This window comes from Cyprinus carpio, unplaced genomic scaffold (assembly GCF_018340385.1).
Source record: "Cyprinus carpio isolate SPL01 unplaced genomic scaffold, ASM1834038v1 S000006613, whole genome shotgun sequence".
In the NCBI taxonomy this organism is placed as follows: domain Eukaryota; kingdom Metazoa; phylum Chordata; class Actinopteri; order Cypriniformes; family Cyprinidae; genus Cyprinus; species Cyprinus carpio.
Genome location: NW_024879252.1, coordinates 198,598 through 225,276, shown reverse-complemented (window position 1 = coordinate 225,276; position 26,679 = coordinate 198,598). Strand labels below are relative to the sequence as shown.

General features: G+C 37.8%; 1 protein-coding gene and 1 long non-coding RNA gene across 2 annotated transcripts in view; both read right to left on the bottom strand.

Annotated features, from left to right (window-relative positions):
- Positions 1 to 638: 638 nt before the first annotated feature.
- Positions 639 to 1,019, bottom strand: LOC122144172. Its single transcript, XR_006159585.1, has 3 exons — positions 897 to 1,019; positions 764 to 790; positions 639 to 686 (listed from the first exon to the last, which is right to left on the bottom strand). It is a non-coding gene; the product is annotated as an uncharacterized LOC122144172 (long non-coding RNA).
- Positions 1,020 to 10,621: 9,602 nt separating this feature from the next.
- The window catches only part of LOC109099000, a 45,015-nt gene continuing 28,957 nt past the window's right edge, over positions 10,622 to 26,679 (bottom strand). Inside the window, exons 9-10 of the mRNA XM_042754904.1 lie at positions 10,795 to 10,813; positions 10,622 to 10,675 (exon numbers count right to left, since the gene is read on the bottom strand). Of these exons, the coding sequence (XP_042610838.1) occupies positions 10,622 to 10,675; positions 10,795 to 10,813 (73 nt within the window). The remainder of the gene's footprint in view (positions 10,676 to 10,794; positions 10,814 to 26,679) is intronic.

Genomic DNA, 26,679 nt, shown 5'->3' with positions numbered 1-26,679 from the left:
TGTGATGCTAACAAAATGACGGCCTGAGTGGCTGAAGTGTAATATTCAAAGGTAACTGGAGAAATAATTTTTGTAGTTAATTAAATGTGCCGCACAATTAATAACTGAATCAATAATCACTAATGTTGATTATCAGTCATGTATAGAAACTACTTTCTTATGGAAATTATTTTTTGTTATTATATTTTTAATGTTATATATATATATATATATATATATATATATATATATATATATATATATATAAAAATACTGTCCAGTAATCTGTTCTCAGATTTGCAATGGTTCTGGGTGATTGGTGTCTACAAAAAATAAATAAATAAATAAAAATTAAAAAAGATTTTAAGATTTTAATGAAACACATGAAATTAATATAAAAATGTGAACATTCATTACCTAGAAAATCAGCTGCAGATGCTCCGTCTGATGAGAGATGTGACGTTTAAATAGTTTGACTACAAATGTAATACAAATTATAAGTATAATTATATTTTCAACCTGCCTTTGATAACCCCTCATTTGTCTTTGAGTAGCATCACCAGTGTCCCTGTAGATGGCACTAGTTAGTTCATTAGAAATAAATACCAACACTAACTTTTTTGACCTTTCTATGTTGTACTTGCCTTCTATCACTTTTTTTTCTTTTATTTTTGTGATCTGCTCCTCTGTCAGACATTCTTAAACTACTGGGAGAGAAATGTTAAATTTAGTCTCAGGAACAAATACAAAGATAAAAAGATAAGTTTAGTAAAGAAAACCCCACCTTGATAATCTGTTCCAAACTGACCTCCTACATCAGGGGAAGAGGGTTGAAATTGCTAGTGTATTATAAATCCAAAGGTTTTAACAATAATTAATAAGTGAAAATTGACAAATTCATGTCATACTGCACATACCTCCTCAGATTGTGATCCTTGCATATCTGGATTAGGGCTGGGCGATATATCTAACGATATGATCATGCGCATCTAGTCAGTAAATCTGGTTCCTTGATTAGTGCTAAATCGCCATCACCTGCTTTCAAATGGAGCGGCATTTAATAGACAGAGCCGTACAGTAGATCACTGACAAGGTACGCAATATCGTGTTCATTATCCCAGATGAATCGCCTTCGATATTGAACGCGATATTGCGTACCTTGTCAGTGATCTACGGCTCTGTCTATTAAATGCCGCTCCATTTGAAAGCAGGGTGATGGCGATTTAGCGCTAATCAAGGAACCAGATTTACTGACTAGATGCGCATGATCATATCGTTAGATATATGGCCAAGCCCTAATGATGAAGCTGTCTGCAATCAGTAATAACAGTGTAAAAGTGAGATACAGTTTTACTTTGGAGTCCTTGCTGTTACATTAGAATGGTTGAGAACGGTACTGTCTCAACATCTTTGAACCAAAGTTGGGGATGATCTGATAAAGTATTTAAGATGAGTTCAAAAAAGTATGTCTTTGACAAAATTTAAGTTACAAGCAGAAATCAGTGCAACTTTGACTTTTTGGTGGCTCTAGATGGTTTGACTTAAGCACCATTTGGACAAGATTAGGTTTACAAGGGTAGATTGTAGATGCAGTAATTTTACCACTGGATTTCTGTTATATTAATGGCCAATTCACACAGGATAAAAAATCTCTTACTACCAGAAGTGGGAGGGGTGACTTCATTTATGCACCGCCGTCACCTCCCTGTCATCATGTGCATTCCACATTGCTTCCTGTGCATACTACGTTGCTTATAATATGTTTATAATATTTTGCTTAATTTAAATACAGACATTCTGAAGTATAACCCCCCATCCCCCACCCCCCCCCCCCCCAAAAAAAAAAAAAGTACCTGCGTAGAATTTTATACATGAAGACTCCAGCAAGTACACAAATGAGAATGAACACAAGTGTGGGAGCAATGATACTAGACCCAATTGTCTCCAATCAAAGCCCCTGAACTCCTATAATAAATTTATTGTTACTAGGATTAAGTCACATCATGAAATACAGTTTCTATTTGACCAATCGTATCAAAAAATGGACCAAAGCATCTAACATGCACAAGGCAATCCCATTAACATCAGTCTGTACTTACTTCTAATATTCAGGAAGGCAGTGTTTTCCTGTGTTCTACCGCCCCAAAAGTTGGCAGTGCAGACAATTTCATCTTTCTCTTCATATCCAGTTGGAATAAAGGTCACAGCAAACACTGTTTCCCAGGAACTGGAGGTATTGTTGCTTATTATCAAAAGGTCTATGAGTACAGGACAATAATATAAATATGAGAGTATGGTGTCAGGGGGAAAAAAACCCACATACTTTCATTCAGGATCTGGACTGGTTTCTTGTACTCTGTGAGAGAATCAGTAGAAAACAATAAGTAACAATTAGGTTTCTGAGGCTTTTAACAATTAGGTTTGAGTTTTATTTATGGTTTTGGTGCAAATTAAGTGTCATGTCAATGTCATTTATATTTATAAAGCACTATTAAGCACAACATAGGTTGATCAATGTGCTGCCCAATGAAATGAAAAAAAAAGAAAACAGAAAAAGACATAAGACGATAGAGAATAATGACTAAAAACTGTGCAATAAAAAAATCCTCATTAATAATACGCTAAATCAACGAAAAAGATTTTCAACTTGCATTTAAAAACAGATAGCGACGATGCAGATCTAATACTGAAGGGTAGAGCATTCCACAGTCTGGGGGCAATTACTAAGAAAGCACGGTCACCCCTGCACTTTAGCTTTGACTTTGGGATACATAACAATCTCTGGGTAGACAACCAGAGAGACGAGACTGGATGATGCTCAGTCAATAAATCTCAAAGATAAGGAGTGGCCAAACCATTTAACGATTTAAACACTAAAAGAAGAATTTTAAAATTAACTTGATAACGGACAGGCAACCAATGCAGAGAACGTAAAACCGGTGTAATGGCTAACCCCAAAGTACAACGAGTTACAGTAGTCCAGCCTAGATGTAATAAAAGCATGAATTACTTTTTCAAAATTTTTACTAGACAGAATAGGTTTTATTTTCGCTAGTAGTCAAAGCTGAAAGAAGCAGGATTTGACCACTGTATTTATCTGTTTGTCAAATTTCAAGGCATCATTCACCAAGATTTAATATTGGTGAACTAAGAGAATCTGACTGACCAAACAAAATTATTTCAGTTTTAGTTTCAAGACAGCCAAGCTTTCACATCAGACAGGCAAGTCATAAGTGCTTCCATACCACTCTGTTTTAAGGGCAGATAGATTTGAGTGTCATCTGCAAAGCAATGGAACGACAAACCATGCTTCCTAAAAATAGTCATATTTAAACCTTAGAAAACATACTTTACACAAGTACGTGAACACACTTAACAGGCATCAATGCTCAAAAGGGCGAAAGAGTTTCCTTCAAATGTCTGTGCCATTAAACCAGATGTGTTATCGTTTAGGTAAGCTGCTACAAACATATTGACTTAAAAGTCCATTCAGTTCACACAGCGGCCATATTTGCAATGACCCCAGGCAGCTTTTTCTGGCCAGCAAGACCAACTCCTATTTATTTGAATTGGAAAATACTGCAATCTCAAAAAGCATATTTCACCTCAGTCAAGCTAATGGACAACAAAATCAATTTTGCCAAGCTTGCCGTTTTCACATAATTTTCTGGACAAATTCAACTCACAATTCAGAATACCCAAAAAAAAAAAAAAAAAAAAAAAAAAAAAAAAAAAAAGAAAGAAGATCAAGCAGAATTTAGCATGCAGATATTAAAATACTGAACGGTTTGAACATAAGACAATGACAGATTTTTACATTTCTTCAGTGTCATGGGTTGGATGAAGAAATGAAGCAAGGACTCAAATGTAGGAAGAATGGGCCTTTTTGATAATAAAAACTAAATAAAACCCAACAAAAATTACCCCTAGGGGGGAAAACAGGCAGGCAGGCCAGCAGCAAGGCAAGGCCAAGAGCAGAGCAGAGCCATGGGTACTCGTACATCAATCAAGAATTAACAATGCAACACAGGACAGCAGACACAAGGAGAATAAATAGAGAGACAAACGAGGAGTGTAACTGAGAGAGAGACACAGGTGGAACCACTAAAACAAAAATGAGGTAACAAGATGGGCGGGGTCAGACAATAGACAGGAGAGCACATGGCACCAACAAACACACAACAATCCATGTGCTCACACAAAAGACAGTGTCCTCTGGTGGCCATCTAGGGCACACCAGCTGAAGAATGTGACATTTAGTTCTTTATATCTTTATAAAAATAAATATGGAAGCCAGTATAATTAGAAAACACAGAGAGATCACACACATAATAAGTGATGCTAACAAATTACTCACGTTGTACACGTAAAACAACAAAAGCTGAAATGTCTCCTCCAGAAAATTTTGCAGTGCAAATCAATTTCTTCCCATGATCTTATTTTGCACCCTGAAATGAGATCTTGGAATAGCTGATCTGATTTTTTTTATTTAGCTGATCTGGTCTTTGTGACCTGCATGTTCCCTTAGTTCCATGTGATGGTTGGATTCTCGTTCTGGCAGGAATGGTAGACGTTACAAGTGAAGCTCTTTGCGACACCCTCAGTGACATCTGCCAGTTCAGGCTCAATTGTTATTTTATGATGAACACCTGGAATTGAACTGAAATCTTGTAATAGGTCCAGCTGTTGCATTTAAAGTGAATTTATAACTAACATAACATGATGAACACCTTATTTTTGTTTGATATCTTTTTGTAGTTTTGACTTCTGTGGATGTTGTTTTTTTAATTAGCACAGATGAACACCTGAAATTTAATAGTCAAGCTTTCTGCCCTTACGACACCTGTGCGTGTCAGAGTGATTTTCAACAGGCCGTCTTTAACAGACTCATCCTTTATTTCGTCAGATCCTTCTATACCATTCAGAGTGATGGTTGGTTTGCTGTATGGACACGTGTGGAAAGTTGAACATTCTACTGTGATGGCGTCACCCATTTTCTCACCTCCATACATACTGATGCTGGGCTGCTGTGATCTTGCTATAATTTACAGAAACATTGGTAGGCCTACATTATATCATTTTTAAAAAGTGGCCCCAACAATATTTGGACACTCACAAATATCTGAATTTCACTGCATAAGATACAAGACTGATCGGCATCTGCTAGAGCAGCGGTTCTCAATTCCAGTCCTCGCGCCCCCTAGTTCTGCATATTTTGTATGTCTCTCTTCTTTGTTAACACACCTAATTCAGATAATCAGCTCGTTAGAAGTGCGCTCCATGCATGAACTGTGTTCCCATTGACATGGTCCCTACACAGCATTCATTGCCAGAGCAGGTGGAAAACTTCACTTCGGAACATTCATTCATGGATTTGCGCTGTGCAACGTCTTCACACACGGACAAGTGTCATATACCTCGGTAAATAAATTTAAAAATTTAAATTCACTTCTCGCACACTTCAATGCACTTTGAATGGAACATATACGTTGGCTTCGAACTGGATGATGGCAGAATATCTTGTGATGTCCACTTAGCAGGGCACTTACATTCGAAAAGAACAAACGCCTGAAGCCATAAGAGAAACATACAAAATGTGCAAAGCAGGGGGGGCGTGAGGACTGGAATTGAGAACCGCTGTGCTAGAGAGAGAGAGAAAAAAAAAAAAAAACACTTGGCTAGACATTTTCTCAGACCTATCTTCCCTTTTCTTAGACACTTTTTTTCTTCTTCTTTTTTTACCATCTAGTCTTGAGGTCATTTTTCGTGATGTATGAAGTTCCTATTAATCAACATATGAACACATTTTACAAAGCTGTACTGCCAGAAAGTATCCAAGACTCTTTGTCTTCATTTTGAGCAATATTTTACTTTAAATTTTAAATTAATTTAATGTTTGATGTTTTGAAAAGATGTAAACTTGGAAGAAGCATTTTCTTATGCCCATTGTTACTGACCACACAATATTTCTCTACAGTCACAGATTTTACTGTGTAAGTATTCCAAGAATATTTACATACCATAAACAAGGACAGTAGAGGTGACATCATAAAATGCGTAGGTGCGCCATCCAACATTTTCAGGGTCAATCCATGCATAAATTTTCTCTCCATGGTGGGACTGTTCCAGTCCGGTAATCAGCAGACTGCAATTACCTGATTTTCTATATAAATCAGTTCTGCCTTTGAATTTTTCAATGACATTGTTTGCATGCAAAGGACTCGTAAACTAATGGATAACCATAAGAGACCCACTGGTACCCCACAACTCTACGTTGGTCTTTGGGTGGGTATGATGTGTAGCTGAAAGAACATGGTATTACCAGACAAGAACCTTTGAGGCCATGAATTTCCTTTGGCATTCTCACTTCCCATCCCAAAGCGTCATACAGCAGAACACCTTTGGCATTCTCACTTCCCATCCCAAAGCGTTGTTCTTTCAAGCTGTGTGGTAGATTAATGAAACTTACAAAAAAATATATTTTCTTTATTGTTTTCAAACAATATATTTTCTGCTTTCTATAACAAAAGTACTTCGTAGAAATGCATTATCTGCTATAAAGTGATTTGACTGGCAGATGTTTTCCATGCAAACCTACTTTAAATTATGTGTTGTTTTTGTGTGCGTTTTGCTAGGTTTTTGAAGGTGGACCTGTTGTATCATATCGCTTCATACATACATAGGGTGAGGCCCACTTTAAACACTTTACAATGACATAAATGCACCATGTCTCTATCTGTAATTATTATAGGCTATGAATGAATAGATTAGAAACATCCATGGATACAAACTCATCATGGGTGAAAAAGGTGATATCCCTTAATGCACAGCTCTATTTTTGACATCAGCTTGTCAGATGTTCCATTACGTCCATTGCTAGTTATCACTGTCAATCATAGCAATGATTCATGGCACAATTAAGCAGATTCACTCGCAATATTTTTTACACTCGCAATTGTCATTCCTGAAACAGTATACGTGGACGTTTGGCCCCTAGACAAACAAAACTTTTCTTCAAACTGTGAATTAAGTATGTAGAGAAACCAAGCAGGCGTTTCCCTTACAGTCCAAATGGCTGAGCCTCACTCACATCAAAACTCCTGATATCATCAATAACTAACACAATAAATATCTTATTTACACAGTGTATGCTTTCTTTTTGTATGCGTTATAATAGGAAGATCTGTGAGCGTGTATAACTCCGTAAACTTGCAAAAACAAAAATGAGTTCAGATTCTAAATATACTACAGTAAACAGCTCTGATTGGCCAGTGTTTTCAACAGATATGCCTGTGATTGGCTACAATACTCAATGCTACAAAAACACGTTGTAAATAGAAACTTTTAGTTTTATCATTTAAAAAACTAGAGCATGCACACAAAAACACACATGACACATGACATCATTGCTGTGGCGCGAAATGCAGCTGGAGGGCAGGAAGTGATAGTAGAAACTCAAAATGGCTATATTTTGCTTTGTTTATGGATGCTCAAATCGGTCAAACCGAGAAACCACAATGAGCTTTTATAGATAACGAAAATTCACTCAATACCAAATGCCTCACATAGACACGATGGAAATAAGATGTGCAGTTTAAAGAGCTTCATTTATTATAAGGTACATTGTGAGATATATTGAAGTGCGACAGCTTTTAAGTGATTATTTGGAAGCGCTATTTGCTCGCTTTCTAAGCTATATTCACTACAGAATTTGAAAACTATCATTAAAAAGGTTATTTATTGCACCATTAAGGTTCTATATAGGACTTTCAAAGCATTGTTCTTTATGGAACCCTATAAAAAGGGTTCTATTTAGCACCAAAAAGGGTTCTGTTATTGTTACAATCTGAAGAACCCTTTTCTGGTACTGTTTAGAACCATTTTTCTTAAGAGTGTACAGTGTTATTATGTAAAATTGAAATTATGTTGGCTAAGAATTCCTTGGCTGATCTCACATAAATACGGAACCGTTTTACCAACCAACTGTAGCAAGGCTCTAAAAATGCATGGCCTTAAATTTAGCCACAGACAGCTAGTCTGTTGTGCAACGCAGTAAAATGAAAAGAAGAAGCACAAGAAAAGACAACAGAAATCTTCAGAAATAAAGGTGCTGAAATACCTGACCTCTGAGGTTAGAAAATGTTTAAAAATATTTTACAGTGACATTTTTTTTCATACTGTATACCCTTATCAGCTGCATTTATTATATGAGTGAGGAAAGTGAGCATATGCTATACCTTGCTATACCTTGTAAAAGCAGATGAGCAGAGGTCCCATCATGTTCCCAGGTTTGCCCTGAGGGTGAAATCAAAAACAACTGTTGTGTTACATGTAAACATTCAGTTTCCAAATAAACAGAAATGTCACTCAAGAGACTGGTGCACATCCTAAATGGTTCTTTTAAATGTTTGAATACTATCAATGGAGTTTTGACCAACAAATCCAGAAAAAAGGATGCTAAAACTTATGGAAATTGAAATCGTAAGTCTTTTGTTTTAGCCTATGTTATCCAAAAATCACTTTAAAATGTTACATCAAGTGTAATATATTCTTATCCTTTTTATTCATACCTTCTTGGCAGTCTCACTTGCAAATAAGTCAACTGGATGAAACATCTACTGCAAAATGTGAGAAACTAAGTAAAAGACAAAAAAAGTGTGAAAAGATATTAAGAAGTGTGACCTATAGACAGAGTAACAGAGAATAGAGAAGGGTTTTTTTTTATTTATTTATTTTTTTCATCTGAGGCTGAGGTGTTAAAATTGCTGAAAAAAAAAATCCTCATGACAGAAGCTATACATATTACAAGACAGGCCTTTAACGATGGCATACAAGGTTAGGATAAAGCCTCGTTTCCTGACATAATTTCAACATTGAATATGCATTTCATTAGAGTAATGAATACAACAAGAAATGGAAAGTGATGCTCTTTTATGGTCCACCCAACTGCCTCAATGAAGGCATCCAATGGTGGATGAAGTTTTCCTCCAAGTTTGGTCTAATCGGACTAGGGGCTGAGTGATAATCGATATACTGAAATCGCAGTAAAAACTGTCGATAACAATTATAAACTTTGGACATTTTTATATGACATTCACTTCTTTTTACATTAACATTTACATATTATATATATATATATATATATATATATATCATTTAGCTTTTAATCCTATATATATGTATATGTATGTGTGTGTGTGTGTGTGTGTGTGTGTGTGTGTGTGTGTGTGTATGTGTTGTATTTTGATGTGAGTTCCACCCTCAGGATGAAAAATATTTCCTTGGTTTTAAAAAGCTTCCAAACTCATCACACCAACACACTTGTTTGTGACTACTCAGTCAAATATAGTATTTCATGACAAGAACACCACCATTTGTGACTGACAAAAAAGTCTGATAAAATTCTGTTTTAAAGACCGTTATAATACACTAATACACTAGTGCTAATTATGTGTACTATAAAATTACTGTTTGTGTAACACAGCTATTCATTAAATCTGAACTTGTTGTTATGCCTGATTAATTTCCTTTCACAATCAATGTTATAAAAAAATTATTATTTAAAAAAACATTTGGTTTAATTACAATCACAAATTTGCTGAATTTAGTAGCAATATACTGTTAATACTGTCACTGATTCTGTAAGAACTGTGAAACATTAATGTATTAATGTATATAGCAATAGTTTACTGTTTGCAACTTTACCATATTCTACATCTACAGACTTACAGTATTAATTAATCACTGTAACTGAACTTCTGAACATCTGATACATAAAGACCTTTGGCCTCTTGTATATACAGTAAAGGCATTAACTGGTTCCCCTCCATAGCACTCAGTCTTTCTCTATATTGACAAACTGCTCATATTTATAAATGCACTTGCATAGAATCAAAGTCAATTAAAAAACAATATATTAATTTTGGGGAAGAAAACTGTATTTTGATGATCTGTTGGGAAATGTGGGCAATGCAACATGCATGTGGTGTTTCTTCTCTTTATGGCAAATTCATTCTCCTAAACTTTTTGTGCAAACACACAGTGTTGGATCTGGACTTTCTCTGACTGCAACGGAAAGTTAGCAGCTATGAAATGATACTGACATAAGAATCAGAATCAGAAAGAGCTGTAAGAGTGTGTTTACATACACAAGGAATTTGTCTTGGTGTCAGGAGCTTCCACATCTTGACACCTATCATGCACTTCGGTCTTCTATGGATGATATACAGCAAGTATAACAATGTAATATAGTATAATATGACTTATCATGCACTACAGATTTTTGTCTAATCAAATGCATTAGTTTAAAATGAGAATGTCCCACCCACTGATAATTTATGCAAATAAATCAAGTTGAAAGAATGGATGGAACTTTCTGATCTGTTTTTTTTACTGTTATATTTATGGTTAGTATGTTCTCACAGAAATATGCTGGAAAACGTAGACAAACAGCAGTGAATGCTGGAAAAGAAATATCATTTGAAGTGTAGATGAGAGTCAACAACATAATTGTTACATGAATGTTGGTTGTAAAATAAATTGATGTAAAAGAAATATTAATTGCAAAGTATTTTAGTTAGAAAAACATGAAGGATTTTTCTTGAAGTTTAATATGTTGTGTGTGTTTTTATTGAGCATTTAATTAATACTTTTTTAGTTCATCCATGTTGGTGTATTCAGCATCAGAATCATGACCCTTAATATATTTTAGGAAAAAACAAGGATACAAATGTCAGCCGATAACATATTTCATGACAGCATTTGAAATCATAGAATCAGAATATGTTTTTGACTGTTTAATAATGGTATACTCACTGAGTAGGACTTTGGCTCACTGCAGTGCATGGTGAAATATAAGTAAAAAAATCACATAAATATCTGTATTCATTATGGCAACTGTTATGTTAAAGAATTAATATTTTTTTATATCTGTATTTTCACGCTGCTATGTAGCTGTATAAAAGGCCCATCTCCTGCTGCAGAAAGCATCCCCCCAAACTTTGAAACTTCCTCCTCCACCTTTCACTGACTTCTTTGAGCACTTAGGATTCAGTCTTACCCCAGTTTGATGCCAAACAAAATGTTTCCATCAGACCCAAATAAATAAACTTGCTCTCATTACTAAGCTTTGGACCAGTTTTCCTCTCTCCACACAACATGCTCCGCAGCAAAGGTGAGTCTAGCCTTTTAAATTTTTTTCTGCTGATGAGAAGCTTGGTTACTGCAGAGAGTGCTTTCAGTCCGAGACAGATCCATACCCTGTTCAGCACTAAACTGGCAAGCTATCCCAGTTGCAGTTTCAAATATCTCATTTAAGTTTTCTATACTGTGCTTCAGAATACAATTAATTTATAAAATATGCTTCAACAACTGCCCTTCTACTCCTGTTAGGATAACTTCAAATATGACTAAGCAGTGACCTTGAAATTTAGGAAATTGTAGGTTGTTCTCTAATTTTTATCTCCACTGTATGTGATCTATGGGTTTTCAAGTAAATTAATGTAAAAAGAAATGAATGTCATACATACCTCTGTTCAAATGGTGCTAATGAATCTTGCATATCATTAATAGGCTGTCTACAATCAATAACAACAATGTGAGATATCTAAAAACTATTATTAAAGAGAAATACTTAATTCTAAAATTTCCATTTATGAAGAAATAATGTTAGCCTAAAGTAACATATACACAAACAGTTATCGGTGTGGTTTCTTGTGTATGATGAATGCAGCAATTATGCAAGCAAGGAGGAACACAAGTGATGGAGCTATGTAACATACATCCCCAATAGTATTCAGTCCAATCCAGTGTGAGTCTGCATCTTTATAGACACGGGCTTAAATGAGTAGGCAATGTTATTAGTGCACAATTGAAATTCTCATAATGATCCAAAAGGCCCATGACTTCAAAAATCCACATTTATGCATAAATCACTTACACTGTGCATTTACGTCTTTTGTAGCTGTCACTGTTATGCCACCATGATATGTTACAGAACACTCAATGGTTATGCTTTTCTGTTTTTTATGATACCTGTGCATGCCAGAGTGATTTTCCACAGGCCATCTTTAAAATGCTCCTGCTATAAAAATCCTGCTATATACTGTTCAGAATGATGTCTGGTTTGCTGTATAGACACGTGTGGAAAGCTGAACATATTACTGTGGTAGTCTCTCACCCGTCCTTTCACCTCCATAAAAACTGATACTGGGTAACTGTGGACTTGCTACAAATAGCAGAAATGTCACAATTAGGCAACACACTCTCATTACTAGATAAGTTAAGCAAATTTGAAGAACAAAGTATTTACGTACCACCAACTAGAATTGAGAGGTGACATCATAGAATGCTTAGGTGGTCTTTTCAACATTTTCAGGATCAATCCATGCATATATTTTCTCTCCGCGGTGGGACGGTTCCAGGTTTTTGATCAGCAGACTGCAATCCCAACTCGAGTTTCCATATAAATAAGTATTTCCTTTAAATTTCTCAATGACATCATTTGGATACCATGGATCATAAACTAAAGGATAACCTTTAGAGACGTACTGATACCACACAATTCTACGTGGGTCTTTAGGTGGGTATGATGTGTAGCTGAAAGAACATGGTATGACCAAACAGGAACCTTTGAGGCCGTGAATTAGTTTTGGCATTCTCACTTCCCATCCTAAAGTATCATACAGCAGAACACCTGTGGGACACAAACAGGAACCTTTGAGGCCGTGAATTAGTTTACATTCAGTTTAATAACATTTGTATTATTACTACTTTTATTATTAGAATAATAGACTACAATATACAATGGTTTTCGTGACCACTGCAAACAACGTTTCAAGAGTGTAATTATTATAATGAATTCTTAATTCTGGTCAACAGTCATTTGAATAGTTTATAATAGTTGTTTTTTGGAAATATTCAAACTTTTATGCATGTGGCATTTTAACATTCTAAAGTTATAATTTAATTCGATAAATAAATGTACAGTAGCTAAAATGTAAGGTTACAGTGTAATTATACATTTAAGTACTGAATAATATTAATTAACTACGTGTACTTACTATATGGTTAGGATTAGGGTTTGGCTTAGGTTTACTTGCGTGTAATTATGCATAATTAATTGTTATCATAATAGTAAGTACATGTAACGTGTAATAAAGACATCTTAAAATAAAGTGTTACCAAATGTAAATGTCAAAGAAAACTGACTGTACTTTGAAAAATTAAATTAAGTAACAAATATCCTGTCATTCTCCGAATTGCTGTCTTAAGAATGGAAATGTTCGTTTAGGGAGAAACACTAGTGTACCAATAAAATTGCAGGGACTTTCTGCCTATCTTTGTTTTTTTCTTTTTTTTTTTTTTTTTTTTGTGATTTCTGCCTCTTTTTGGTTGTCTTTTTTTTTTTTTTTTTTTTTGTACTTTCTGCCTCTTTTTAATTTAACAGAATTTCCCCCTTTTTTACCATTCTTAGTTCCCTGCTCAAACAATGGATTGTGTAAGAATGTAGAATACAAAAGATTACAAAATCAGCTAACATTAGAAATGGGAAGAGAAATTAGTTATGAAAGGTTTATTCCTGGTGGACAGAGTAGGCTACACAAACCCCATTCTGGGGTTAAAGTAGAGAAAGACTAATAAAATATTACTCCAGTAAGAAAGATTTCTAATGCAACAAAAATTGAGCCACACCCCAGGTGCAGCCTGGTGTACTTGCCTTGAACTCCTATGATAATATTATTTAAAAGGATAGTCACATCTCTCACAGATCATGAAGTACAGTTTCTGAACAACAGTTTGAGCTATCATATTCAAATCATCTTTGAGACACAAAAAATACTGTGAATGCTTTAGCCACAAGATTCATGTTTGTTACTTTATTTTAAAATGATGGTAGAACAAGCATAATTTATGCAATGCATTTCACAAAAACAAAGCAAAACAAAAAAGTGATTTTACAGAATAATGTGTGAAGCATAAAAGTATGTTCAATTCAAACTATACTGACTCAAGATAGACTATTTGTGCTTTTACAATTCTAAAAGGAATCACTTCATAATATCATATAAATTATTTGTTTTCATTATCTTTCTTTTATAAAACAGTAATGTTGAAAAGGTGGACAGAATGGAGAAATAAAGTTCCCTATCTGTCGGTCACTACGAGTTATGTCGAACGACATATGGGGTCTCACTTGGGAGGCCAATCATCTCTGAGTTTAACCCTCTGGAGTCTAAGGGTATTTTTGGGGCCTGGAGAAGTTTTGTCATGCCCTGACATTTGTGCTTTTTTCAGTTTCTTATAAATATCTAAATGGCTAAAGTCTAATCTCACTGTAATCAGCACAAACTAGGCTATAATAATATGTGAGCAGCATGTATGTACATGATTGTGTTTTTGAGAAAAAAAATGTTATGCGTGGTTAGTGAAAAACTAAAAAATGTTAAATCACTTGAATAAGGCAATAAAACACATACAGAAAATTGGGTTCCCGGGACTTTTGAGAACTGGAGCATTTAGACTAGAATCTTTTTTTCTAAATGATGTGAAAATCATCTTGTTTACTCACTTACAGAAAACAATATATTGATTTAAATTTTCTAAGACACTTTTTGTTGGTAAAAGTCATATGCGAGTAGGCGTCAACTATCATGAATTCACACCTGAGAAGACAAAGGCCTGCATAATGAGCTGCATAATGAGCCATTCAGTCAGCTGTGTCACTGAGAGGGATGAGTTACAAGAAAGAATGTGAGGACAAAAATAAATCTATATAATTTTATATTTGTAGTTTATTTAGAATATATTTAATTATCCCACAACATAATTTAATATTCACTTGTGAGTGCAGTTAAACAGTTTATTAGGAAAAATCAAAGCTGACTTTCAAACTGAATTTTTTTATTCATTACTCCAGTCACAGAATCCTTCAGAAATCCTTTTAACAATCTTATTTTCTACAAAAAACATTTATTGTTATTATTACCATCATCATCATTATTATTATTATTATTATTATTATATTATTATTATTATTATTAATGTTGAAAAGAGCTGAGAATATTTTTTAAAGGTTTTTTAGGGGGGATAAATTGAAAGAACAGCAATGATTGTTACATTTGTTACATTTACATTTATTGTTACATTTATATTATTTACATCAAGCTTTTGAATGGTATAGTAGTGTATATTGTTATTGAAACTTCATAATATTTCACTTGATTATACATTTAGTCAGGAATTATAGTTTGGAAAAAGTCTAGTAAAACTAGTAAAATGTTTACACGTTATGTGAAAACTAGTACAAGTATATAAATAAATAAAAAGAGACTTACTCATGTTTATGATCTCTGCTGAATAAAGTGCTTCATTCTTTTTTCTGATGAAATCCTAATCTCAAATCCTCAACCATATCAGATCTTTTTGGGGTGAATTATGTCTTATTCCTCTCATCGCGAAGCAAACAGTAAAATAAAAAAACTTGAAGAACAATCTCGCTGCGTTGTCTTCTGTTGTGTGGGCGTATTCAAAAGCCGCGCACTTCAGTGAAACAGTTTGAATCTCAAAAGCGCGCTCGGCGGCGGGGGGGCGTGGTCGCATTAGAAGATAATGAAGGGAGACGTGAAAACGGACATCGCGTTGTTTTCATATGGATTACTTTATCACAGAATATTTGTTTTCAGCAGCACTTGTTTAGTTTAAAAGTAGACATGTCAGGCTTTCTATAGATATCTCTCTCATGTCTCTTCGTTGAGTATTCACTGAGTTACAGTTCATTTAAATGACGCATTTGTAACTGAAGATCAGCGCAGACAAAGGCTGCAGACAGCACTCCTTGTTTGTTATCTTTATTTTATAAGTGCACAAAGTTTTTGTTGTTATTATGTCTGTATACAAAAAAAAGTAGACCCTTTACAGATTCGATTGATGTATTGCTCTTATCTGTACGATCAAAACTGAAAGTGTAATTTAAGTTCTTTTCGGGGTTATCAGGTGAAAAAAAAAACAAAACGTGTATACGCGTTAATCGACTCCAGAGGGTTAAGAGAAAACGCCAATGAAAATTGGATAGTGGATTTTACATACCTGAGCCACTCCCCGTGCCTACGGGTATAAATAGGCGACAGGTGCATCCACTCATTCAGATTTTTGCTTTGGAGCTGAGTAGTCCATGTCATTATTTGCTACAAAGCCATTTCATCTCGTGGAACTGTTCCTGGTCGGTGTGACGGCGCAGTACAGCGGTATCCCTGCAGCGGGGAGTCCCCTGGGCGCATCGGCTAAAAGAGCAAGTAACTGCGCGCTGTCCACATCCCGGAGGAGCTCAATCGTGCAGCCGACGTGGTCTCACGACAGCTCACTTTCCCCGGGGAATGGCGACTCCATCCCCAGATGGTCCAGCTGATCTGGAGACGATTCGGGGAAGCCCAGGTAGACCTGTTTGCTTCCCACAAGTCCTCCCCCTGGGCACGGATGCACTGGCACACAGCTGGCCTTGGGCTCTACGCAAGTATGCATTTCCCCCAGTGAGCTGCTTGCACAGACACTGTGCAAGGTCAGGGAAAACGAGGAACAGGTCCTTTTGGTTGCCCCTAACTGACCCACCCGGTCATGCTCCTCGTGACAGCCCCTCCCTGGTGCATCCCCCTGAGGAGGGACCTCTTCTCTCAGGGGCTGGCCACCATATGGCACCGGCGTCCAGATCTTTGGAACCTCCATGTGTGGCTTCTGGACGGGACGCAGCAGACCTAAGTGATCTGCCACCGGCAGTGGTAGACACTATCACTCAGGCTAGGGCCCCCTCCACGAGGCAGACCTATGCTTTGAAGTGGAGTCTGTTAACGAATTGGTGTTCTTCTCATCGATAAGACCCCCGGAGATGCTCGGTCAGAGTCATGCTTTCTTTCCTGCAAGAAAGGTTGGAGCGTAGGCTTTCAACCTCCACCTTTAAAGTGTATGTGGCTGCCATTGCAGCCCATCACGAATTCAGTGGACGGCTGGTCCCTGGGGAGGCATGACTTGATCGTTAGGTTCCTGAGGGGTGCCAGAAGGTTAAATCCTCCTAGGACACCCCTGATACCCTCCTGGGACCTCTCTATTGTTCTGGCTGGGCTGGACTTCAGAGGGGTCCCTTTGAGCCGCTGATTCAGTCAAGCTCAGTTCCTGTCTCTCAAGACAGCGCTCCTGGTCACGTTCACTTCCATCAAGAGGGCCGGGGATCTCCAAGCTTTTTTGGTAAGTGAAGAGTGCCCTGTGTTAAGGCCGGCCTACTCTCACGTTGTCTTGAGACCCCTGCCTGGATACATGCCCAAGGTTCCCACCACTCCCTTCTGAGACCAGGTGGTGAACCTGCAAGCAGTTGCGGGCTGGGCGACAACTGGTAATTTGATGAGATTTATGGCTTTTTGTCACGCTAGCTGCGCCATTCCCCCTAACACAGGGATGCGAGCGCCTTTCTCCTCCCAGTAGAGTTCCCCGGTTGGCGTACCCTGGTCGAGCATCCTCCAGCACCCTTGGAGGTCAGACTTGGCGGAGCAGTATGGCGCCAGGCCCAGTACTTTTGTTAGCATGCCCGGAGTCCCGGTCAGCCCCTGTACTGGGCTAGGTGTCCATATGGCTTGATTCCCTACGGGTAATCCCATATGTGTATTTTTCCATGGTAAGGTTTCCCTCTTGGTAAACCTGTGTCCCTTGACAGACCCGCTCTGTCAGTCTCTTTTGGCAGCTGTTCCATCCCTACTCTAAGGTAGGACCTGCCTCAGAGACCCATTCCATATGTAGTACGGCTCCCTGGGTCAGTCAATATCAGTATCTCCACATGTCACCTCCCTACGAGTAGGATGTGGTCTCCGTACCGACCTTTTCCTTAAGGCTCGCTTCCCCATCGTTCTGCCAAGCTGAAAGAACAAATAGGAAATATCCGAAGCAATCTTCACTAAAGGTTGAAATCCCTTCCAAAAACTTTTTGTGGACAGAACAGCAACATGGCCTTCTCCAGCAGTGATGTAATCACCCTTTTGGTCCCCTTCGGTACCAAGGTCAATGAATTTGCGCTAGGGCTTTGGGAAGGTTATGACCTTAAGCGTAGCTTTGTGACACGCCACGGCTTGTCGACAATTGTAGCGCCGCAGGGTTATGATGGTGTTCAGGTTGTGGCGTTTTCCATAGGACCCCCATATGTCGTTCGACATAACTCATAGTGACTGACAGATAGGGAACGTCTCGGTTATGTACATAACCCTCATTCCCTGATGGAGGGAACGGAGATGTTTATGTCCCCATGCCACAACCTTTGAACCATTCGCTGTTGCCGGGACACGTTCTCGGCTCCTCAGCATAAAAACCTGAATGAGTGGATGCACCTGTCGCCTATTTATACCCGTAGGCACGGGGAGTGGCTCAGGTATGTAAAATCCAATAGCCAATTTTCATTGGTGATCTTGCACAGTGTCTGTGTGAGCAGGCCGTACTGCTAGCAACCCAAGGCAATTGATATGCCAATGCAGTTGGGGACCTGTCCAAACCCCTGACACTGCATGCCTGTTGTACGTGGTGCCCCAGCCAGTGGCTGAGGCATCCGTGAAAACCACAGCATGCCTGAATACCTGTTTCAAGGGCACTCTGGCTCGAAGAAATGAGGGATCTGACCACGGGCTGAAAGTTCTGCGGCAGGCCGGTGTGATCTGAACCCAGTGAGTGCCGTGTCACCACGCCCACCTCGGGACTCGGCCATGAAGCCAGTGCTGAAGCGGTCTCATATGGCGCAGACCGAGCAGGACTACGCTGCCATATTGCCCCAGGAGCCTCTGAAAGGATTTCAGTGGGACTGCCATCCTGCCTGATAAGGTCTTGAGGCAGTTCAGCACCGAGTGAGCACGTTCCTGGGTGAGGTGTGCTGTCTGACTGACCGAATCCAACTCCATGCCGAGAAAAGAGATCCTGTGCACTGGCACGAGTTTGCTCTTTTCCCAGTTGACCCGAAGACCCAACGGGCTGAGGTGGCTGAGCACCAGGTCCCTGTGTGCACACAACTGATCACGAGACTGTGCGAGTATGAGCCAGTCATCGAGAATGCGCACTCCCTGTTCTCTGAGTGGAACAAGGGCTGCCTCTATGACTTTGGTGAAGACATGAGGCAACAGGTACAACCCGAAGGGCAGGACCTTGTACTGATATACCTGGCCCTCTAACACGAACCACAGGAATGGCCTGTGCCGCCAGAGGATCGAGACATGAAAGTATGCATCGTTCATGTCGATCGCTGCAAACCAATCCTGGGGACGAATGCATTCAAAAATGTGCTATCTGCGTCAACATCTTGAACAGCAGCTTGTGAAGTGAACAGTACAAAACTCACAGATCCAAGATTGGTCGTAACCCACCGCTTTTCTTGGGCACAATGAAGTAAAGGCTGTAAAACCCTGACCTCATATCAGCTGGAGGGACTGGCTCTATCGCATCCTTCGCCAGCAGGACTGCGATCTCCTCTTGCAAGACAGGGGCATAATCAGATGCCTCTTAACCTGGGGGGACGCCGGGCGAACTGAATCGCGTAGCCGAGTCTGATGGTCCGCTGGAGCCACCGAGACGGACTGGGGAGTGCTAACCAGGCTCAGAGAGACAGTACCAGAGGAACCAACAGGATCCACTGATGTACCTCATGGTGGGGGCAGCGTGGTGGAACACAGGGACTTGACCCAGGGCCTGTGATGGCCTGGCCTGTGATGGCAGAGGGCGGAGTCTGGGTGTGGAGTGTAACACTCACCTGATTCCCCTATGTGTGGGAGAAGAGGCAGGCTCCCGGCTTGGGGCTTGTGACAGCCCGTGTGTGACGACCTGAAGCGGGGACTTGAATGCTATAGCCCGTACCTGGTTCCACGAATGGGCAGGAGGGGCACTCTTGGGCAACCCACCCGCTGGCGAGAGAGGAGGAGTGGGGTGTGCTTGTGGTGCTCTGTTAGAAAGTATACTCCCCTTGAGACCCAGAGACTGAGAAAACTGCTCTTTTATTGAAGTTTTGGGTACAGCTGGCTGCTGGGCCAGCGGTGGAACAAAAACAAAATGAAACAAAGGATTCTCCACCCGGCCCTCCTCCGGGGGAGGGAATGGTGCAGTCACCATCTCCCGATGAGCAGACTCGTCCATCTCTGGGTTGCCCGTCTCAGGGTCTCTTGCACTAGGGCTTGCCACCAGGCTCGGCGGGGTCCTGGACAGCCTGGGCGTCCTGCCTGTGACCGGCTCCATGATGCTGCTTGGTTGAAGGCTGCTGTGTTGCTACGCGGGAGTGGGGGCGTTCGCGGGGGGGGGGGGGGTTGGGGGGGGGCCCTTCGGTGCGAGCAGGCTGAGGGGCTGCAGCCGGAACGGAAACAACAGGTTTCCTCTGGCGCAGGATGTGCCTAATTGCCTCAGTCTGCTTCTGTGTGCCTGAGAACTGCTGGGTGAAGCTCTCGACAGCATCGCCGAAGAGGCCGGTCTGGGACACGGGAGCATTCAAGAACTGTATCTTATCCTGCTCTCTCATGTCGACCAGACACAGTCAGAGATGGCGCTCCTGGACCACCAATGTGGACATCGCACGGCCCAGGAACTGCGCAGTCACCTTCGTTACTCAAAGCTAAGTGGCCGAAGGACACAATTGCATGGCCACCGTGCATTCCAATTAGGGAATGCCTGGTACCCCCACACAGCTCCACCGTCGAGGGTTGGTGAGAGCGGAGGAGCCACAAGACTTGTTTCGGGCAATAAAAAGTGCCTTCCACAATCTTGTGAGTTCCTCATACACTTCCGGGAAGAATGGCACCGGAAGGGGGTGCTGAGAAACTCTCTCCACTCTGTAGAGGGGTCAGACCACTCCTCTGGCTGCCCTACCGGCTGCGGAGTGCTTGAGGGGTGACAACCTCGATCTGAGGAAGCCGCCACAATGATCCTCAAATCACCTCTGACTCCACCGGAAGCAGCATCGCCCCGGTTACCGAGGTTGCGTATTGCTTGAGGGGTGGCAGCCTCAAATCACCTCTGACTCAACGCCTGCTCAGCGTGCTTGATGCCCAGACATGTGAGGACAGCGATCGTGACCATCCTTGAGGCGCCAGATAGCGACCACATCCAAAAACGCACGGGTGATAAGACATCTTTATGAAGACGCGATCACCCGTGTTTGCTCTTTTAGACAATTGTTCTGTGCTGATTACAATCAATAATGACACTGTAAAACTGAGAAAGAAATTGTCAGTGACTGACAAGAACAGATAAGCATTAACAAAATCATTGCAAGTAAATTTAACTGAACACATGACACTGTCGAATTGGGACAAGACATCAAGCAACTGGAATGTTAGGAATCAAGGAAGTTTTGGGGTCAAGTTGAGCAGATAACATAAATAAAGAACTATTGAAACAAGAAGAATTTTGGATTCATAAACTTAGATCACTGACCCCAAATGGCATGAACGAGGAATTAGAACTTTCTGTCTTCCTTTAATGAATTATAATTGGTCGAATTCATCAATAATATATTGTACAATAAATCTTGAGTATCTACTAAAAACAATGATTGTTTATGACAATGTATTTCTGATGTTTTAAATCATTGAATTTTCCATTGTTATACTTTTTAAAGTCAGTTGGTGGAGTAGATACTAATGGTTGATTGTTTTTTAAATTACAAGACTGTATAATAGTGATAAATATAAGATGAAATTGTCTAATATTTAAATGGAAACAATTTTAATGATTTTAGTAATTGAACAGTGGCTTATGAATGATGACGTCAATATAATTACTTATTTGAAAAGGGGGTGGAGGGATTGAATTGCTTTGCACACTGAGGAATGCTTTGAGCCAAAACATTTGTGTCTTTTCCCATCAACGATGAACATAAAGTAAAACAAAAAAGAGCACTGATTTTGTGAGTACCGATCGTGATTTACTATACTAAAAACAATATCTAAAAATGGCCACCTGCACAAATGCCAAATAGATAACAGTGAAGGTGCTGCATTGCACTTCATTAAACCTTTAGGCTATATAGTACAAATTAAACACCAAGATGCTTTTCAAGATTATGTGTTTTGGTATTTTTTGGTCATGTTCTACATGAATTAAAACACTAATTTTACTAAGACTAACAGCTTAGTCTTCTACTAGGTTACGGCATAAGATCTGCAAATGCATTACAATTTCACATTATATTTCAGTATACACTATAGACTATTTTGAGAGGCACAAAATCACTTTCACAGACTTTTACCTTAACTGTTCCCTGCTGTTGGAATGACCTGCCAACCTGATCTAATTGCAGCATCTTCAAGAAATGGCTAAAGACACTTTCTGCCACACTTGACCCTCTAATACAATAGAACTCTCTATTCTATTTTCTACCTCGCCTTAGAAATATATATATTTCTATATCCCTTAATAATTATACACATATATATATATATATATATATATATATATATATATATATATATATATATATAAAACAAAGTACTGCTGAAAAACATATATATATATATATATATATATATATATATATATATATATATATAGATATATATATATAGAATATATATATATATATATATAGATTGTTTTCAGCAGTACTTTTGTTTATTTGCACTAAGTACACTGTCTGTCACAAAAACTATTGTATATATTTTATAGTATGATATTTTATGCTATCAATATATACTACTTTCTGGATTACCTATATTCTTGTTTAACATCTCTATTTGTATCGGTACTTTTTTTTATTATACCAGACCTTGTGAGCTACTAAACAGTCTATCATTGCTTCAAAAACAATGACAATAAAACTATTCTATTCTATTCTATTCTATTCTATTCTATTCTATTCTATTCTATTCTATTCTATTCTATTAGTAATGGGATAATTCACCCAAATATGAAACTGTCATCATTTAATCAACTTATTTTTGTTCTTTAAGTGTGGAAATTCTGAAGGTTAGTTCACCCCAAAAATTTTGTTTGTTATCAAACAGTTGCTGGTAGCAATTGACTTCTATTGACCCCCCCACCCATACGGTGGAAGTCAATGGCTACCAGCAGCTGTTGGATTACCAACATTCTTTAAAATATCTTATTTTGTGTTCAGCAAAAGAAAAAAACTTATACAGGGTTTGGAACCAACTTGGGAGTGAGTAAATGATGACAGAATGGTAATGTTTGGGTGAATTAATTTGGTTTTGTTTAAATATAAATAATTTATATATTTATTGTTTGCTTTTTTTCTTCTTCTTCTTCTTTTTTTTTTTCTTGTGGTACAGATTTTTTTTTTTTTTTTTGTGTTTCAGACTAGAAGCAGATACCAGGCTCAAAAAGAAAGCCTAATCTTGCGTATGACACAAGCAAGACCATGCTCTTAACAAACTGACATGGCAGTGTGTGGTTTGATACCTAATGCAGTTCATAACTTTTTATGAGTGGTTACTGCATCATTTTAAGATCGTATTTCTTCACACCTGTATTATCACATGTCCCTGGTCTGTTTGATCCCTCCTCAAACACACACACACCTTGCACTCCCTCTTTGGGCAAGTCAAGTGTTGATTTGAGACACTAAATTGATCAAATGTTGTCAACTCGCTGTTGTCCATGGCCTCTTGTTTGTTATTTTAAAAAAACACAAACTTTAATTAAACAAAAAATGCACCAAACATTTTTGTAAATTTACTTATTTTTTTAATTTAATTTTTCCATGGCTGCATCAGTAATATAGGCCTAATGTAGAGTGAGTGAGTGAGAGAGAGAGAGAGAGAGAGAGAGAGAGCGAGAGAGAGAGAGAGAGAGAGGGGGGAGAGAGAGAGAGAGAGAGAGGGTTAGTGCGAGTTTTATTAAGACTTTTACTTTTTTCCAGATTTCTTATCCGACCATACAGTCGTTAACAAAATCACATATGATAATACATTCAAACATATTCACATTTATACGTTTTCTATATATACTTATAAATGCAATACTTTAAAACTTTAAAAACAACATACCATTTTCCAAAACCTCACACAAGACTCCTCCAGCAGACCATATTTCAGAAAACATTTGAATATCATTAATAAGTTTAAAATAGGCTATGTGTTCAATTCTGATTCTGGTTCTGGATGAAGAGCCTGCGTGCTCGAAATGTCTCTACGCTGCGCGATAGCTTTTTAATAATACATTTTTTTATACTTTTGGAGCTTTTGGTGTTGCCGACTTTGCATTTAAATGTTTTTTTATGTGTTTAATAAATTTTTGTAAATGTATGAATTTTATTTGTTTATTCGTGTATAAACATTCATCACTGAGGTTTGTTCTCGTCTGTCAGGCTAAACGCGTTTGAGTTTTCCATTTACTCTAAATGATGAAAGAATATTAAAAAATAGCTTCATTTGTGTTTTGAAAATGAAAGACTTTGAAAGTGAGGGTGACTAATTAATTACTACATTTTCATTTTTTTACCCTTCAACCAGAGGCGTCACGCCCATTCAAAGTGAGGGGGCCTGTGCCATCTCAGAATTTTGAGCCAAGTGGATTTTGAATGCAGCTTCTAAAAGAAAAAAAAAAGTTAGCCGAATAATATTTTCTATATTTAATACAATCACACCGGTGTCATGAGAAATCAGGTCCGCTTAGGACCCGATTAGGTTGACCAATTGTCTCAACGAACTTTTTAAATGGGTCTTATTTTTAGCGCCTGATTACAATTCTTGCAAAATCGCGCTTTGATTTATGTCGTTTGAACTTCGTTATAATGACCATTACTTTTAAATTGCATGTTTCATATGCAATTTAAAAGTAAAACTGGCACTCTTTCTGTACGACGAAAGTGATATGATTAGCAGGGGCGTTTTAGTGATTTGGGGGCCCCAGGCAAAATACAGGAATGGGGCCCTATACACAAAGCAGTTGTCTACACAATGCAATGTTGTTTAAATTCTAAACTTTAAAATACATTAATTTATACACATTAAAATACAGCTTCAGAAGCATAATATTTTCATTTGTAGGGCCCTATGAAATCTGTTTTAATTGTGTCCAAGTTAAGTTAAAAAATCTTAGTTAAAAAATAAGTTAAAAATTTTTTTTCAGTTTAAATTTTTCTGAATTCAGTTTTTTTTCTGTTTTAATTTTTCTGGATAGTTCTATTAAATTTTAATAAAAATATGTCTAATTAATTGAAATCTTGAAACTTGTGTAAGTGTAACAAAAAAAAAAAATTACATTATTAGGGCCCAAATTCTGTGCTTTCTTTTTAAATCTTTCTGCATTCCATTTTAATGGTTTAATCAAAACCATATCTAATGAATTGAATTTATAAAAAGAACTTAATATTAATTTGTATACAAAAAAAAAAAAAAAAAAAAAAAACATTATTCTAAAAAAAAAAAAAAAAAAAAAAAAACATTATTCTAGAATGATTAAATCTTTAGTGACAATTTTATAATTTCTCATATTGCAAAAAAAATATATATATATTCTTTTTAATAAATAGATTCTGGAATTTTGTCCCTGTTTTCATAGGGCCCTATTTTTGCTACAAGAAGCACGTTTAATGCAGATGGTAATCAACACCACAGCAACCACTTGTGCTTCCACACTGAACGCGCATCTCATAAATAAAAAGAATTTTAGGGGGCCCTTGGCTTTTCTAGGCAGTCGCCTACCTTTAGCCTAATGGTTAAGTCTGCCTCTGATGATTAGTAGCCTAACTTGCAATGTTTTATTTACATTAACTTTCAATGTTAAATTCACATTAAATATAAAACTCAGTCATATTAAAAATATGTTACGGCATGACACCCATATCTGTTAATTAAGTAGATTTGTGCCCCCTCAAAAATAATGAGTGCATGACGCCCCTGCCTTTAACTATATTGAGCAGAAATATTGAGTAAATTAAATCATACAAATTGCAGCAACAAATTCACAATACAAAGTATATATACACGAATTTTATTTTTTTTAATCCTTCAACTGTATAGAGCAAAAATAATGAGTTAAATAAATCATAAAAAATGCAGCAATACACAGTATAATGCACAAAGTATTTCAGTTTCCCTTGCATTTATTTGCAATCTGGCAATAGAAAATTAATATGTTATGTGATTGCCTGACATTGTTTTTTTGTTTTGTTTTTTTTTGTTTATTTGGAATGTTGTAGGTGAAAAACCAGGAAGCTGCATTCATAAATGGGTGATTAGTTTTGAGGGGTAAATAATCTGTGAGGGCATCCAGCCAAGTTTTCTGTCTGGACTTGCTGCTGTGTTTTCGACTTTCTACAATTTCAATATGGAGTACCAAGCTGAGGCTGCATCCACGTTGGAATTCATTCAGAGGTTAGATGCTTAGATTCATATATTAATTTCTATTCACATTCTCGTTATGTAAACTTTTACCCACAATAATTCTGAATGTACGTATTTGTTTTTCAGGTGCTTCATTGGTATAAATCCTGAAAAAGGCACCAAGGGTGGACAAGTCTTTTCAAAGCAGACAGGGAAGGTCACCCACAAAAAGAAATCAGTCAACACTCGGGTTGCCAGTCTACTTAAGAAACTAATGGACTTTGAGTGGGATTTCATATAAGTGAACCCACTCATTCACTGACATATTACACACACAACTTACACATACTCTTCACACACAACAAAAACATGCTTTTAGTGTGTTAGTTGCACAATTTTTTCAGGTGTCCATTCT